General features: G+C 41.2%; 1 protein-coding gene across 1 annotated transcript in view; it reads right to left on the bottom strand.

Moving 5' to 3' along the window:
• Positions 1–489: 489 nt before the first annotated feature.
• The window catches only part of taf1c (TATA-box binding protein associated factor, RNA polymerase I subunit C), a 52498-nt gene continuing 40125 nt past the window's right edge, over positions 490–12862 (bottom strand). The window contains exons 10-14 of the mRNA XM_060829690.1: positions 12433–12568; positions 8515–8643; positions 5061–5238; positions 2223–2360; positions 490–1925 (exon numbers count right to left, since the gene is read on the bottom strand). Coding sequence (XP_060685673.1) covers positions 640–1925; positions 2223–2360; positions 5061–5238; positions 8515–8643; positions 12433–12568 — 1867 coding nt within the window. The 3' untranslated portion in view covers positions 490–639. The remainder of the gene's footprint in view (positions 1926–2222; positions 2361–5060; positions 5239–8514; positions 8644–12432; positions 12569–12862) is intronic.

The following is a 12862-nucleotide window of genomic DNA, read 5'->3' as shown; positions in this document are numbered from 1 at the left end:
TACAGCTACTCCAACATTCCGCACACAGAGATCAGCATCTCAATTGTGGCACTGACTTCAGTTTCAGAAGTTACTGCTATTCACAGGCCTTGGAGATCTCTACGGATGAAAATAAAAATTAGGAGGTATACACTCCTTACATGTTCAGCGTTAAAGAACTAAAAACTAGGAAGACAGAATATAACTGAGACTTCTCATTGACGGGTCGACATGAAGAAGCTTCACTTGTTACAATGTTAGCATCTGTGCACTGAAATGGTTTAGATATGAAGCAGCTAACTAATGGAAGACATTTCATACTGGAGCTTGGAGGAAAAAGTCTACTCTGCTAATCACATGCCTCATTATAAATTGACCAGTTTGTGAACAGGCGTATTCCAATATTTGGCTAACAAAAACCTGAAGAAACATTATTTTAAATATTTATTTATCTATGTTTTTTTTTAAGTATAAATTTAACAAATAATAAAACAAATCATTCAGGTGAAAACAATTTTGGACTGAAAATTTCCAAACAGGAACTAACAATCATCCTGCAAATACAAGTACTGTCCAGGTAGCCAAAGTTTACATTTAAATGGGATATGTGCAAGGTAATTCTCTCCCAAATGAAGACTCAATAGTTTTGGTTTTAAATTCTTAAAATCCCATCTTGGCTCTTTTCTTCTTCGGCTGAGATGATCCAAGTTGACTCTGAGAGGATGGTCGCCAGGGTACTTCATAAGAAGATGCAACTTGTGATGGTTCAGGAAAAGACATCTGAATGGATGAAGTTAATGATAATGGCATACTTGGTTCATCACCCTCTTGAGGAGGTTGGAATGAATGGTCTTCCAGGGCAGCTAAGTAATTTTGAAGAATCCTTTTCCGTTCATTGGGAATACTGACTAACTGCATTTCTTGTGAAAAAATTGGTACTGGTGCCTGGCTTTGTTCCACTACAGCCGCACTGGACTCAGCCTCCATTTCTCTACGAGACTCTTCAGCAACTGCCCTAATTGATTGATTTGTCTCAGCTGATTTATTGGATGTAACATTACTTTCTGTACCAGACAAATAATCACTGTGCTCTGAATTTATTCCAGAGAAAGTACTCCAACTTGAAAAATCACTGAAGTCAGACAAGCCAGACACTGAGGAAGTGAAACTGCCCGAGAGCGCTTTCCGTTGCCTTGTCTGGGCTAATTTTTCACGTCGTCTTTTCGCACGTAGTGCTTGAATCTTCCTGTCCCGGTACATACCTAGCTTTTCTTCCCACCACTGACTCCACTTTCCTTCCCACGCAGCTGTTAGCCTTTCACTTAGTTCATCTCTCCAATTTGAGGCATCCACAACATCTGGGACACTAACAGGATCCAGTATTGGAAATGTACTGTGACAAAGGACTTGTTGCTTCTCCATAACTGCACTCATTTTATCCCACAGTTCCCTGCATGTGTCAGTTGATTCTTCACCCTTCTTAAATGTTTTACATGAAAACAAACGTTTTGAACTGATACCAGTACGTTTGTGGAGCATATTGGAGGCACTTTGAAAGTTTTTTTGCTTCTTTAAAAATGAGTTTACCCATCTTGAACATGTAGCAAGAGCAGTACAACTGGGTTTTAAAGGTTTATTAGTACATTGGAAACTTTGTTCATCTCCTCCACTTCGCGAAGAACTTCCTTCTGGTCTTTCAGTTTCACCTTGTGCCAAATCTTCTGCTCTTTCATCCCTACCGTCTGTAGAATGATTTGATGATTGTACCCTTTCAGTCAAAATTGAGTTATTTGGTTCATGATCACATCCAACCCTCACTCTAGAGGTTTTTCTACTTGTTGATGAATTCTTACGAATTAGCATCTGGTAAAACAGGTCTCCCACTGCAGAGAGCTGAATCACTGACAGGGACTTTTTGCCACAACAATGGTAAAGTGTTGCGAGTCCTGTAAAATAAGAACAGGGGTTTTTCTTCCTATCAAATTCATTCAGGACTTCAAACACCAAGTTGTAAATTTAAATTGCATCTATTCCTCATCTTGTTCAAATCTACGGGTATATAAAAACTGCAACATACCTTCATGCTACCTTAATGATTATAAAGCGAAGATCTTGTAAGATTTCATAAAAATTATATTTCCCATATATGAATCAGTCATTGTGAAATGGCAAACAAATTTACAAACAACTTCGCTGGTTATTGGACTATTTTAATACAACCTTTTGAAAAATGCACATCTCACCTGCTCCAGGGGAGTGAAGCCTCTCAACAACTGCTTCATGTTGCCGAGGTAACTTGACCGGTAAATGCTGCATCATATCATAAATACTAGAAAGCTTCAGTGGTGGGCCAAGTGACTTGCAAGGAAGCTGAGATCCACCTAATGAATTTGTAAATGTTTTGAGGAAATTGAATATTTGTATAATAATTACATCCCTGCATAACCACTTAATTGGCCTGAAACTTGTACAGTTTACAGCAACAAATCGTCAATGAGATGTGTGGGTTTTATTGTGATTTCAGTACTAATCACTGCACTTTCTGCTCTCACAATAATAGGAGGTTGGTGCTGAAGAAGACATTTTTGTCAAGTTTCAAGTTTCACAACATCATTCCGATAGGAAGGAGACCACAATTGCATGCAATATTCCAACAGTGGCCTAATCAATGTCCTGTACACCCATTGAATGCTTGCCACCCTATTGCTCATCTGGCTCACTACCTTACTGGCCACGTTAGCCATCCAGCTCACTTATCTCAGTTCTCAGGAGAGTAGGGAGACAGTGAAGGGTTTGGTGTTAGATAACCAGTGATAATGTAGTGGGTTAGACAGCCAATGGGTACAAGTGGGACAGAGATTAAATTGTGACCCCAGGATTTTTATCTGGTGTTTTGTGATTCAACACCATCTGAAAACTGCAATCTTTAAGTACTGTTGAAGTTTGCCAGATGCCACAACACAACATTTATGACTCTGCATATCGGAGAAACATTTGAAAAATATATTTTATTGGTGCTACACTTGTCAAAATATCTTTGAATTGCTCGATCGTGGATGGTCTTATCTTTTAATGCCAGCAGCTACCTATGAAAATGTTGGCAATGATGTCAGAAGCACTGAAGTCAGAGTGCAACCTCTGTAGTTACAGCAGCAACAAATTCAGCCTTACTGTAAAACCAATCTTAATTTTATTTTTGTGGAAACTGTGTTAAATATCTCCAGTGACTTAGACTTTTAAATAATTTTTAAAAACTTTTTTAAAGAAGTCTGTTCATTATATTTAAACTGCCCGTTTAATCCAAGTCTATGTTCCAATCTTTAATTTACTCAATGAAATTGTTAAATTAAAATGATTTCAGTTTTGTTTCCTTTTTGTTTCCTGGTAGGCTGAAGATACTTTAATCTGATTAGTGCTTTGAGGGTTTGATGACATTACTGGAGTGAGACACCCGTAATCCCCATTGAAACGCAGTATAGCTAAGTTAAAGTTCTCTCCACAGAAATTTCTGGATCTGACCTTTTTCTGAGAGGTCAGCAGTGAGTGTCTTTGCTTTACTGTTAACTGCAAATCAGAGGCTATTGAGCCAAAGCATCACCAGCAATGACTTCTCTTCTGACCCTTTACTGTACTTTTAGGGGCCACCAATCTTTAGACCCCCACTCTTGATTAACCACATTATCCACAGCACCTTGGTAACCCTGGATCAGCTTCTACACTTATGATGACATATTCTGCTCCATCATTTCACCAACTCTCAATCCCTCTTCTCCCTTAATACTATTCCTAAAATCAGTTTAACACAACTTCTCCAACAAAGGGCACTAGTTTAACACACTTAGTCAGAGTCATAGAGATGTACAGCACGGAAACAGACCCTTCAATCCAATTCGTCCACGCCAACCAGATTTCCCAACTTAATCTAGTCCCACCTGCCAGCACTTGGCCCATATCCCTCCAAACCCTTCCTATTCATATACCCATCCAGATGCCTTTAAATGTTGCAATTGTACCAGCTTCCACCACTTCCTCTGGCAGCTCATTCCATACACGTACCCATCCTCTGTGTGAAAAAGTTGGCCCTTAGGTCCCTTTTATATCTTTCCCCTCTCACCCTAAACTTATGCCCTCTAGTTCTGGACTCCCCTAGCCCAAGGAAAAGACTTTGTAAATTTATCCTATCCATGCCCCTCATGATTTTATAAATCTCTATAAGGTCACCCCTCATCCTTTGATGCTCCATGGAAAACAGCCACAGCCTGTTTAGCCTCTCCCTATAGCTGAGATCCTCCAACCCTGGCAACATCCTTGTGAATCTTTTCTGAATCCTTTCAAGTTTCACAACTTCATTCCGATAGGAAGGAGACCACAATTGCATGCAATATTCCAACAGTGGCCTAATCAATGTCCTGTACAGCCGCAACATGACCTCCCAACTTCTGTACTCAATACTCTGACCAATAAAGGAAAGTATACCAAACGCCTTCTTCACTATCCTATCCACCTGCAACTCTACTTTCAAGGAGCTATGAACCTGCACTCCAAGGTCTCTTTGTTCAGCAATACTACATAGGACCTGACCATTAAGTGTATAAGCCCTGCTAAGATTTGCTTTCCTAAAATGCAGCACCTCACATTTATTTGAATTAAACTCCATCTGCCAGTTCTCAGCCTATTTGGCTATCTGATCAAGATCCCGTTTTAATCTGAGGTAACCCTCTTTGCTGTCCACTACACCTCCAACTCTGACGTCATCTGCAAACTTACTAACTATACCTCGAGTTCATATCCAATTCATTTGCAGAATTTATAACAGAATTTAAAATGTTCCACAAATCCCAGGTAAGCTACCAAACATTGTTATCTCGCAGAAAATTGTTTGTAGCTGCCGTTAAATATCTTTGATTAGCTATAGATCTCTGGGAACCCCTTTAATATTTTCCTTTCTCCCCATCAGCCCACCTTGAACATCCTAAAATCCACCAAAGTACGCTATTTTTCTTTGAATCATTATCATCTTGTTGTTACAGAGCAGACAAACAAAATCTCACTAATAATAAAAGTCAGAATTTACTAATCACCTGAATACTGCAGAAGTAAGACTTCCTGGGTACGCTGAGTCCCCAGGACAATCTTGTTTGCTCTTTTTTTGGCTGCCCCACATGCAACTTGTGCAAACATCGGTGGTGACTTCAGCATGTGAGCCCATTTTAGGACAGGTACAGTTGGAAATCGCTCATCTACAATGTAGGCAGAATACTATATTTGAAAAGTAAAATATTGATTTAGTATTCTAGCACCACAAGTATCAATTACTGAATATTATTTAAAATCTCTCAAAGGTTTCATAATTAGATATTATGTTTTAAAATGCTTAGATCATGACCTCAACATTGACACAAAATAATCTTGTTTTGGACCACCATTTTCTTCCCACCGCTAAAGCCAAACTGATACATTTTGGTATAAAGTCTATTGACGTCAATCAGACTGACAAAGTGACTATTTTTTATGGGTGTGCCTCAATAGAAATGTCGGAGCGTGCAGCAAGAGTGTGCAAACACTTGAAGTTGAGCTAAGTGTGGGAGTTCAGACAAGTGCTGGAAGGAGGTATTGTTGTGTCTTTCTCCAGCCATTTTTACAAGGGGCTGCTTTGTGGTCAAGGTGCTGCAGGTTAGATCGAATACCAGACCTTGTTGAAGAGGACAAGCAACAACAAGGTGAGGATGAGACTCATTTTTGCCCTAAGTCTGCTAGTTGTTAAAGAGGCAGAGATGGCAGTCAATAGAGTGGTATGCTCCTCCAGTCAGATGTGGAAGATCAGGGAGCAGTCGACTGTCCATGGCGAATACATCTGAAGGAAGTGTATTTATCTGCAGCTCCTCTTAGACACCATGGATCGGTTGGTGCAGCAGTTGGAAGCAATCAGGAGCACAGAGAAGGCAAAGAGTGCGATAGATAGCAGTTTCAGGGAGGTAGTCACTCTGCAGGTACAGTCACGTAGATGGGTGACAACCAGGAGAGATAGGCAAGGAGTGCAGGAGTCTCCTGTGATTATCTCCCTCTCAAACAAGTATACCATTCTGGATACTGTTGGGGGGATAGTTTCTCAGGGGAAAATAGCAGCAGTAGCTGCCAGGTCTTTGGCACCATAACTGGCTATAATGTAAAGCTGGGTATAAGTGAGTAATTGTAATGGGGGACGCTCAGAGTCACAGAGATGTACAGCACAGAACAAACCCTTCGGTCCAACTCATCCAACCAGACATCCAAACCTAATCTAGTCCCATTTGCCAGCACATGGCCCATATGCCTTTTAAATGCTATAATTGTACCAGTCTCCACCACTTTCTCTGGTAGCTCGTTCCATACACGCACCATTCTCTGCGTGAAACGTTGTCCCTTTGGTCCCTTTTATATCTTTTCCTTCTCACCCTGAACCTATTCCCTCTATTTCTGAACTCCCCCACCCTAGGGAAGAGGCTTTGTCTATTTATCCTATCCATGCCCGTCATGATTTTATAAACCTCTATAAACATCACCCTTCAGCGTCTAACCACTGCAGGGAAAACAGCCTCAGCCTATTCAGCCTCTCCTAACCCTCCTAACCTGGCAACATCTTTGTAATAAATCTTTTCTGATCACTTTCAAGTTTCATAACATCATTCCAATAGGAAGGAGACCAGGATTGCACGCAATATTCCAAAAGTGGCTGAACCAATGTCCTGTACTGCCGCAACATGTCCTGTCTCATCAGAGGCACAGACAGGCGTATCTACAGCCACACCTGAGATTCCAGGGTGGTGTGCTGTCTTCCTGGTACAGGGTCAAGGACATCTCTGAGCAGTTGCAGCAAATTCTTAAAGGGGACTATGAAGAGCCAGAATTCGTTGTAAATATTGGTAGCGATGACATAGATGGAAAAATATAAGGAGTTAACCACCCGCCTAAAAAGCAGGACCTCAAGAGATAGAATCTCTGGATTACTCCTGGCACTATACACTACTGAGGGTAAGAATAGGAGAAGACGGCAGGTGAATTCCTGACTGAGGAACTGGTGCAGGGAGCAGGATTCGGATTTTTAGATCACTTCTGGGGAAGAAGTGACCTGTACAAGGACAGGTTGGACCTGAACCGAGAGGCAAGAACTGATTAGGGATAGTCAGCATAGCTTTGCGCTTGGGAAATCATGTCTCACTAACTTAAATTAATTTTTGAAGTAGTGAAGAGGATTGTTGAGGGCAGAGTGCTGGACATTATTTATATGGGTGGCAGTATGGTGTCTACAAGTTTCCTCACAGTAGACTGGTTAACAAGGTTAGATCACATGTAACATAAGGAGAACTAGCTATTTGAATAGAGAACTGGTTCAAAGATAGAAGACAGAAGGTGGTGGGGGAGCATTGCTTTTTAGACTGGAGGCCTGTGGCCATCAGTGTGCCTCAAGAATCGGTGCTCAGTCCGTTGCTTTTCATCATTTATATAAATAATTTGGATGTGAACATAGGAGGTATGGTTACTAAGTCTGCAGATGACACCAAAATTGGAGGTGTAGTGAAGGTTACCTCAGAGTACAACGAATCTTGACCAGTTGGGCGAAGGAGTGGCAAAAGGGGTTTAGATAAATGTGAGGTGCCGGGTTTTTGGAAAGGCAAATCCAGGCAGGACTTATACATTTAATGGTAAGATCCTGGGACGTTTGCTAAAAAAATAGACCCTGGAGTGCAGGTTCCTAGTTTCTTGAAAGTGGAGATCCAGGTAGACAGGATAGTGAAGGTGGCATTTGGTATGCAGGTCAATGAATTCGGATATAGGAGTTTGGAGGTCATGTAGAGGCTGTGTAGGATATTCATTAGGCCACTTTGGAATCCTGCTTTCAATCCTGATCTCCCTGCTATGGAAGCATTTTGTGAAACTTGAAAGGGTTCAGAAAAGATTTACAAGGTTTGAGTTATAGGAAGAGGCTGCACAGTTTGGGGCTATATTCCCTGGAGCGTGAGGTTGAGGGGTGACCTTACAGAGATTTATAAGATCATGAGGAGCATGGATAGGGTGAATAGCCACGGTCTTTTCTCCAGGTTGGGGGCGTCTAAAACTAGAAGGCATTGATTTAATTTGAGAGGGGAAAGATTTAAAAGGAACCTAAGGGACAACTTTTTCACATATAAAGTGGTTCATGTATGGAATAAGCTGCCAGAGGAGGTGGTGGATGCTGGTACAATTACAACATTAAAAGGGTGGGTATATGAATAGGAAGGGTTGAGGGGGATATGGGCCAAATGCTGGCAAATGGGACTAGATTAATTTAGAATTTCTGGTCAGCGTGGATGAATTGAATCAAAGTGTCTGTTTCCATGCTGTACAGCTCTATGACTCTATGAATAGGCACACAGAAGTTTGGTTTAAAGTCTCTTGCAGAAAACAATGGCTCTCGTGAATTGAAGCCAAGGTGTTCATTTCCTTTTCACTAATCAATTGTCAAAGAAGCAAACAAAATCAGATAATCAAAAGCAAAAAAGATTCAAGAGCACATACCTGAGTGGTAACAAGATAATGATATGGATTTACATCTTGCAGATGTTTGGGAAGAATTACACGTTCACCTTTTTGACAGTTAGCAGTCGCTCCTATCTTAAACAAGGTTTGGTCACAGGTTTTGCCAGCCTAAATGTGCATATTCAAAAGTAGTTTAGAATTAGAAAATGATGCTCAGATAGATATGATGTCTATCTATCATATCTATATGCTTGAATAAAATACAGTCCTGAGGCTTTGGTTTTAATATTCATTCTTGGATGTGGGCATCATTGGTCAGGCTAGCATTTATTGCCTTTCTCTAATTGCTCTCAGGAAAGTGGTAATGAACCACCTTCTTGAACTATCACAGTCCATGAAGACTATAACAGCTCCATGGATGTGCTTAAGGGACGAGAAGGAATGGCAATTTAGTTACATGTCAGAACAAAGAACAATACATCACAGGACTAGGTACTTCAGCCCATGAAGCCTGCACCAAAACATTTTGCCCTTGCATAATAAAACTGCCATCACTTACAGGATCTGTGCCCCTCTTTTCCTTTCCTATTCATATATTTGTCCAACTGCTTTTAGAATACTGCTATTGTGTCTGCTTCCACCATCTCTGGCAGCACGTTCCAGACAGTCAACACCCTGTGTGAAAAACTTGCCCCGCACATCTCTTTTAAACTCCTCTCCCCACCTTGAACCCGTCCCCTAGTAATTGATCCCTTCACCTGAAGAAAAAAGCCTCACACTTTCTGCTCTATCCACACCATTCACAATCCAACAAACTTCGATCAGGTTGCCCCCTCAACCACATGTGTTCCAGTGAAAACAAACCCAATCTATCCAACCTTTTCTCATAGTTAAAATCCACCACTGGGCAACATCCGAGTAAACTTATTCAGTACTCTCTTCAAAGCATTCACATCCTTCTGGTAGGGTGATGAGCAGAACTGCATGCAATAGTGTGGCCTAACTAAAATTCTATCAAGCTGCAGCACAGCTTGTCTAATACCCAATGCCCCTTCCAATGAAGGCAAGCATGCTACAGGCCTTTTTTCTACTACCTTATCTACCTGAGCTGCCACCTCCATTGATCTGTGGACCTGCATACACAGATCCCTCTGCATATCAATACTCTTAAGGGTTCCACCATTCATTGTATAACTTTAATTTGTACTTGATCTTTCAAAATGCATCACCTCACATTCGGCCGCATTAAACTGCCATTTTTCTATCCATGCCTCCAACTGTTCTTTATCTGCTGTATCCTCTGTCAACCCACTTCGCTATCCACAACTCCATTAATCTTTGTTTCGCTAGATGGTATGTGACTTTAATGGGAATTTGCAGATGGTTGTTTTCTCATGAAGCTGCTGTCCTTGCCCTTCTAGGAGGGAGACACTGTCTAAGAAGCCCCAGAGGGTTGTTGTAGCAGATCTTGTGAATGGTACAAACTGCTGCCACTGCATGTCAGTTGTCATAGAGACAAAAGTTCCACAGCACAGAAAAAGACTCTTCAGCCCATCACATCAATGTCCATCAAAAACAATCAATCACCTAATTATTTTAATTTTCCGGCAGTCAACCCACAGACTTATATGCCTTGACATTGTAAGTGTTGATCTAAATACTTGTTAAACATTATGAGGGTGAGATACAGATTCACATCGCCTTCTAGGTGAAAGTGATTTTCCTCACATCTCCTCTAAACCTTTTTTTTTAAAAAGTTCCTGGTCTTTAATCACTTCGTGGAAAAGTTTCTTCCTGTCTATTTATTATGCCCCTCTTAGCTTTATACATCTCAATCATGTTCCTCCCAATCTCCTCTGCTCCAAGGAGAACAACCCCATCTGAACTGAAACTCTCCAGCCCAGGCATCCTCCTGGTTGATCACCTCTGCACCTTCTCCAGTTCTATCACATCTCTCTTATAATGTGGATTCCAGAACTGCACATAAAGCTCTAAACGTGGCCAAATCAACATTTTATACAGTTCCAGCATAACTTCCCTGCTCTTAAATTTGATCCCTTGACGAATAAAAGCAAGTATCCCATATGCCTTCTTAACCATTTTATCCATTCCTGACAGCTTAAGGGACCAGAGAACACTCACACTAAGGGGCAAGTGATCCTTGGTGCTTCCCAAGGTCCTACTGTTCACATATACACCTTTGCCTTGGTTGCCCTACCCCAATCCATCACCTCACATTTATATGGATCGAACTCCATTTGCCACTGATCAGGCCACCTGACTAGCCCTCCTTTAATTGAAGACGATCTTTCTCACTATGTATCACCTCACCAATTTTGTAGCATTTGCAAACTTACTGATCAACCCCCCTAAATTCAAATCTAAATCGTTTATATAAATCACAAACAGCAAGGTCCCCCAACTCTGACCCCTGCACAACCCCACTAGACTCAAATTTCCAGTCAAAAAACACCCTCAACCATCACCCTTTGCATCCTGCCACTCAGCCAACTGTGGATCAAAGTTGCCAAAATTTCCTTGGATCCCATGGGGACTTACCTATGCTATCAGTCTTATCAAACGTTTTGCTGAAGTCAAGTAGACTATATCAAAAGCATTGCCATTATCTACTTATCTAGTCACTTAAAAAAAAATTAAATCAAGCTGGTCAGACCTGATCTCCCCTTAACAAAAAGATGCTGACTACGTTTGGTTAATGTATGCTTCTCCAAATGCAGATTAATTCTGTTCCTCAGAATTGTTTCCAAGAACTTCCCCACCATCGAGGTTGGCCTGTAGTTTTCTGGTTTATCCCTTCTTGAATAAAGGTACCACATTGACTGTCCTCCAGTCCTTGGATACCTCCCCTTTGGTCAGAAAGGAAATGAACATTTTTGCTAGCGCCCCTCCCTTATCTCAGTGAACAACCTGACATATCAGGGAAATCTGGGATAATACACACTTCACAAGTTGTGGACTAACAATCAAGTAGGCTGCTTTGCCCCGGATGGTTTCAAGCTTCATGAGTATTGCTGGAGCTGCTCTCATTCAGGTAAGTAGAGTATTGCATCACAGTCCTGGATTTGTACCTTGTAGATGGTGGCCAGACTTTGGACAGTCAAATGATGAGCTATCTGCTGAAGAATTCCCAGTCTCGGACCTGCTCTCAGAATCCCAGAATTCCCAGGGGAATCAGCAATGGCATAGCCATTGAATGTCAAGGCCAGTTGCTGGATTTACTCTTATCGGGAATGGCCATTACCTAGCACATCAGTAAAGTAAATGGTACTTGCCACTTAACAGCCCAAGCGTGAATACTGTCCAGATCTTGCTGCACTAGGACACTGTCTACTTCAGTATCTGAGAAGTAACGAATCCCCACCTCTGAATTTATGAGAGGGGGAAGATCATTAATGAAACTGCAGATGATTACAGATAGGACACTACCCAGAGGACCTCCTGCAGAGACATCCTGGGATGAGATGATTGTCCCAGCTCGCAATAACTCTGCCTAGGCTAAACCTCCTTGATTCCATATTCAGTCAAATACTGCCTTCATGAAGCATCCAAGGCAAATGTCCAATAACTGTTTACAACAGGTTTACTGTTTTTTGTAGAATATGTCAGTTGGTGTTGCCAGCTGCCAACATCTACTACTACACACACATGGCCATCTGCAATGGCTGAGGTTCTTGTTTTTGGACGTTTGAATTACTTCTGCACAAAGCTTTCTGTAAAACCCCAGAGACGCAGTACTGAAGCAAGGGATGATAACTGCACATGCAATAAAAAACTCCCATTATAGACACATCATAACACCAATAGATATACTCAACATCATTATTGGAGTGAGAGAGATAGGAAAAGAGCAATCAATAATCAATTTCTGAAAATACAGAATATTTGTCAACTTAAGTCCCAAGAGTTCTAAATCGATTTTTTTAAAAATGTACCTACCCTCACATCAGTTAGGTCAAGGCCGGTTCTGTCAGCATACGTATAAACTCGTGGGTGAGCCGTGAAATCGCACCATCTCCAAGGCAACTGGGCATTAAAGTAGAGGTTATCCACTTCCTTTCGAATTTTCTGAAGGCTGATGACATTTTAACAAAGAAAGATAATAAAAATGAATGATAGAAGATGCCCCAGCTGACACATGTATATTAATTACTAAGCAAGTACATTTAGCACCATCTTCATATGATCACACCATATTTTACAAGACATGACTGAAAGGGAAGGGAAGGAAACAGTATGCCGAACAACAGCCTGTTTCTCAAACAAACAGAGCACTTTTTAAAGCTGTGGGTAAAAAATGAGGTCTGCAGATGCTGGAAATCACAGTTGAAAATGCGTTGCTGGTTAAAGCACAGCAGGTCAGGCAGCA

This window comes from Hemiscyllium ocellatum, chromosome 1 (genome assembly GCF_020745735.1).
Source record: "Hemiscyllium ocellatum isolate sHemOce1 chromosome 1, sHemOce1.pat.X.cur, whole genome shotgun sequence".
NCBI classification, from domain to species: Eukaryota; Metazoa; Chordata; class Chondrichthyes; order Orectolobiformes; family Hemiscylliidae; genus Hemiscyllium; species Hemiscyllium ocellatum.
The sequence above is the reverse complement of the archived record's forward strand: the minus strand, read 5'-3'. Positions and strand labels throughout refer to the sequence as shown.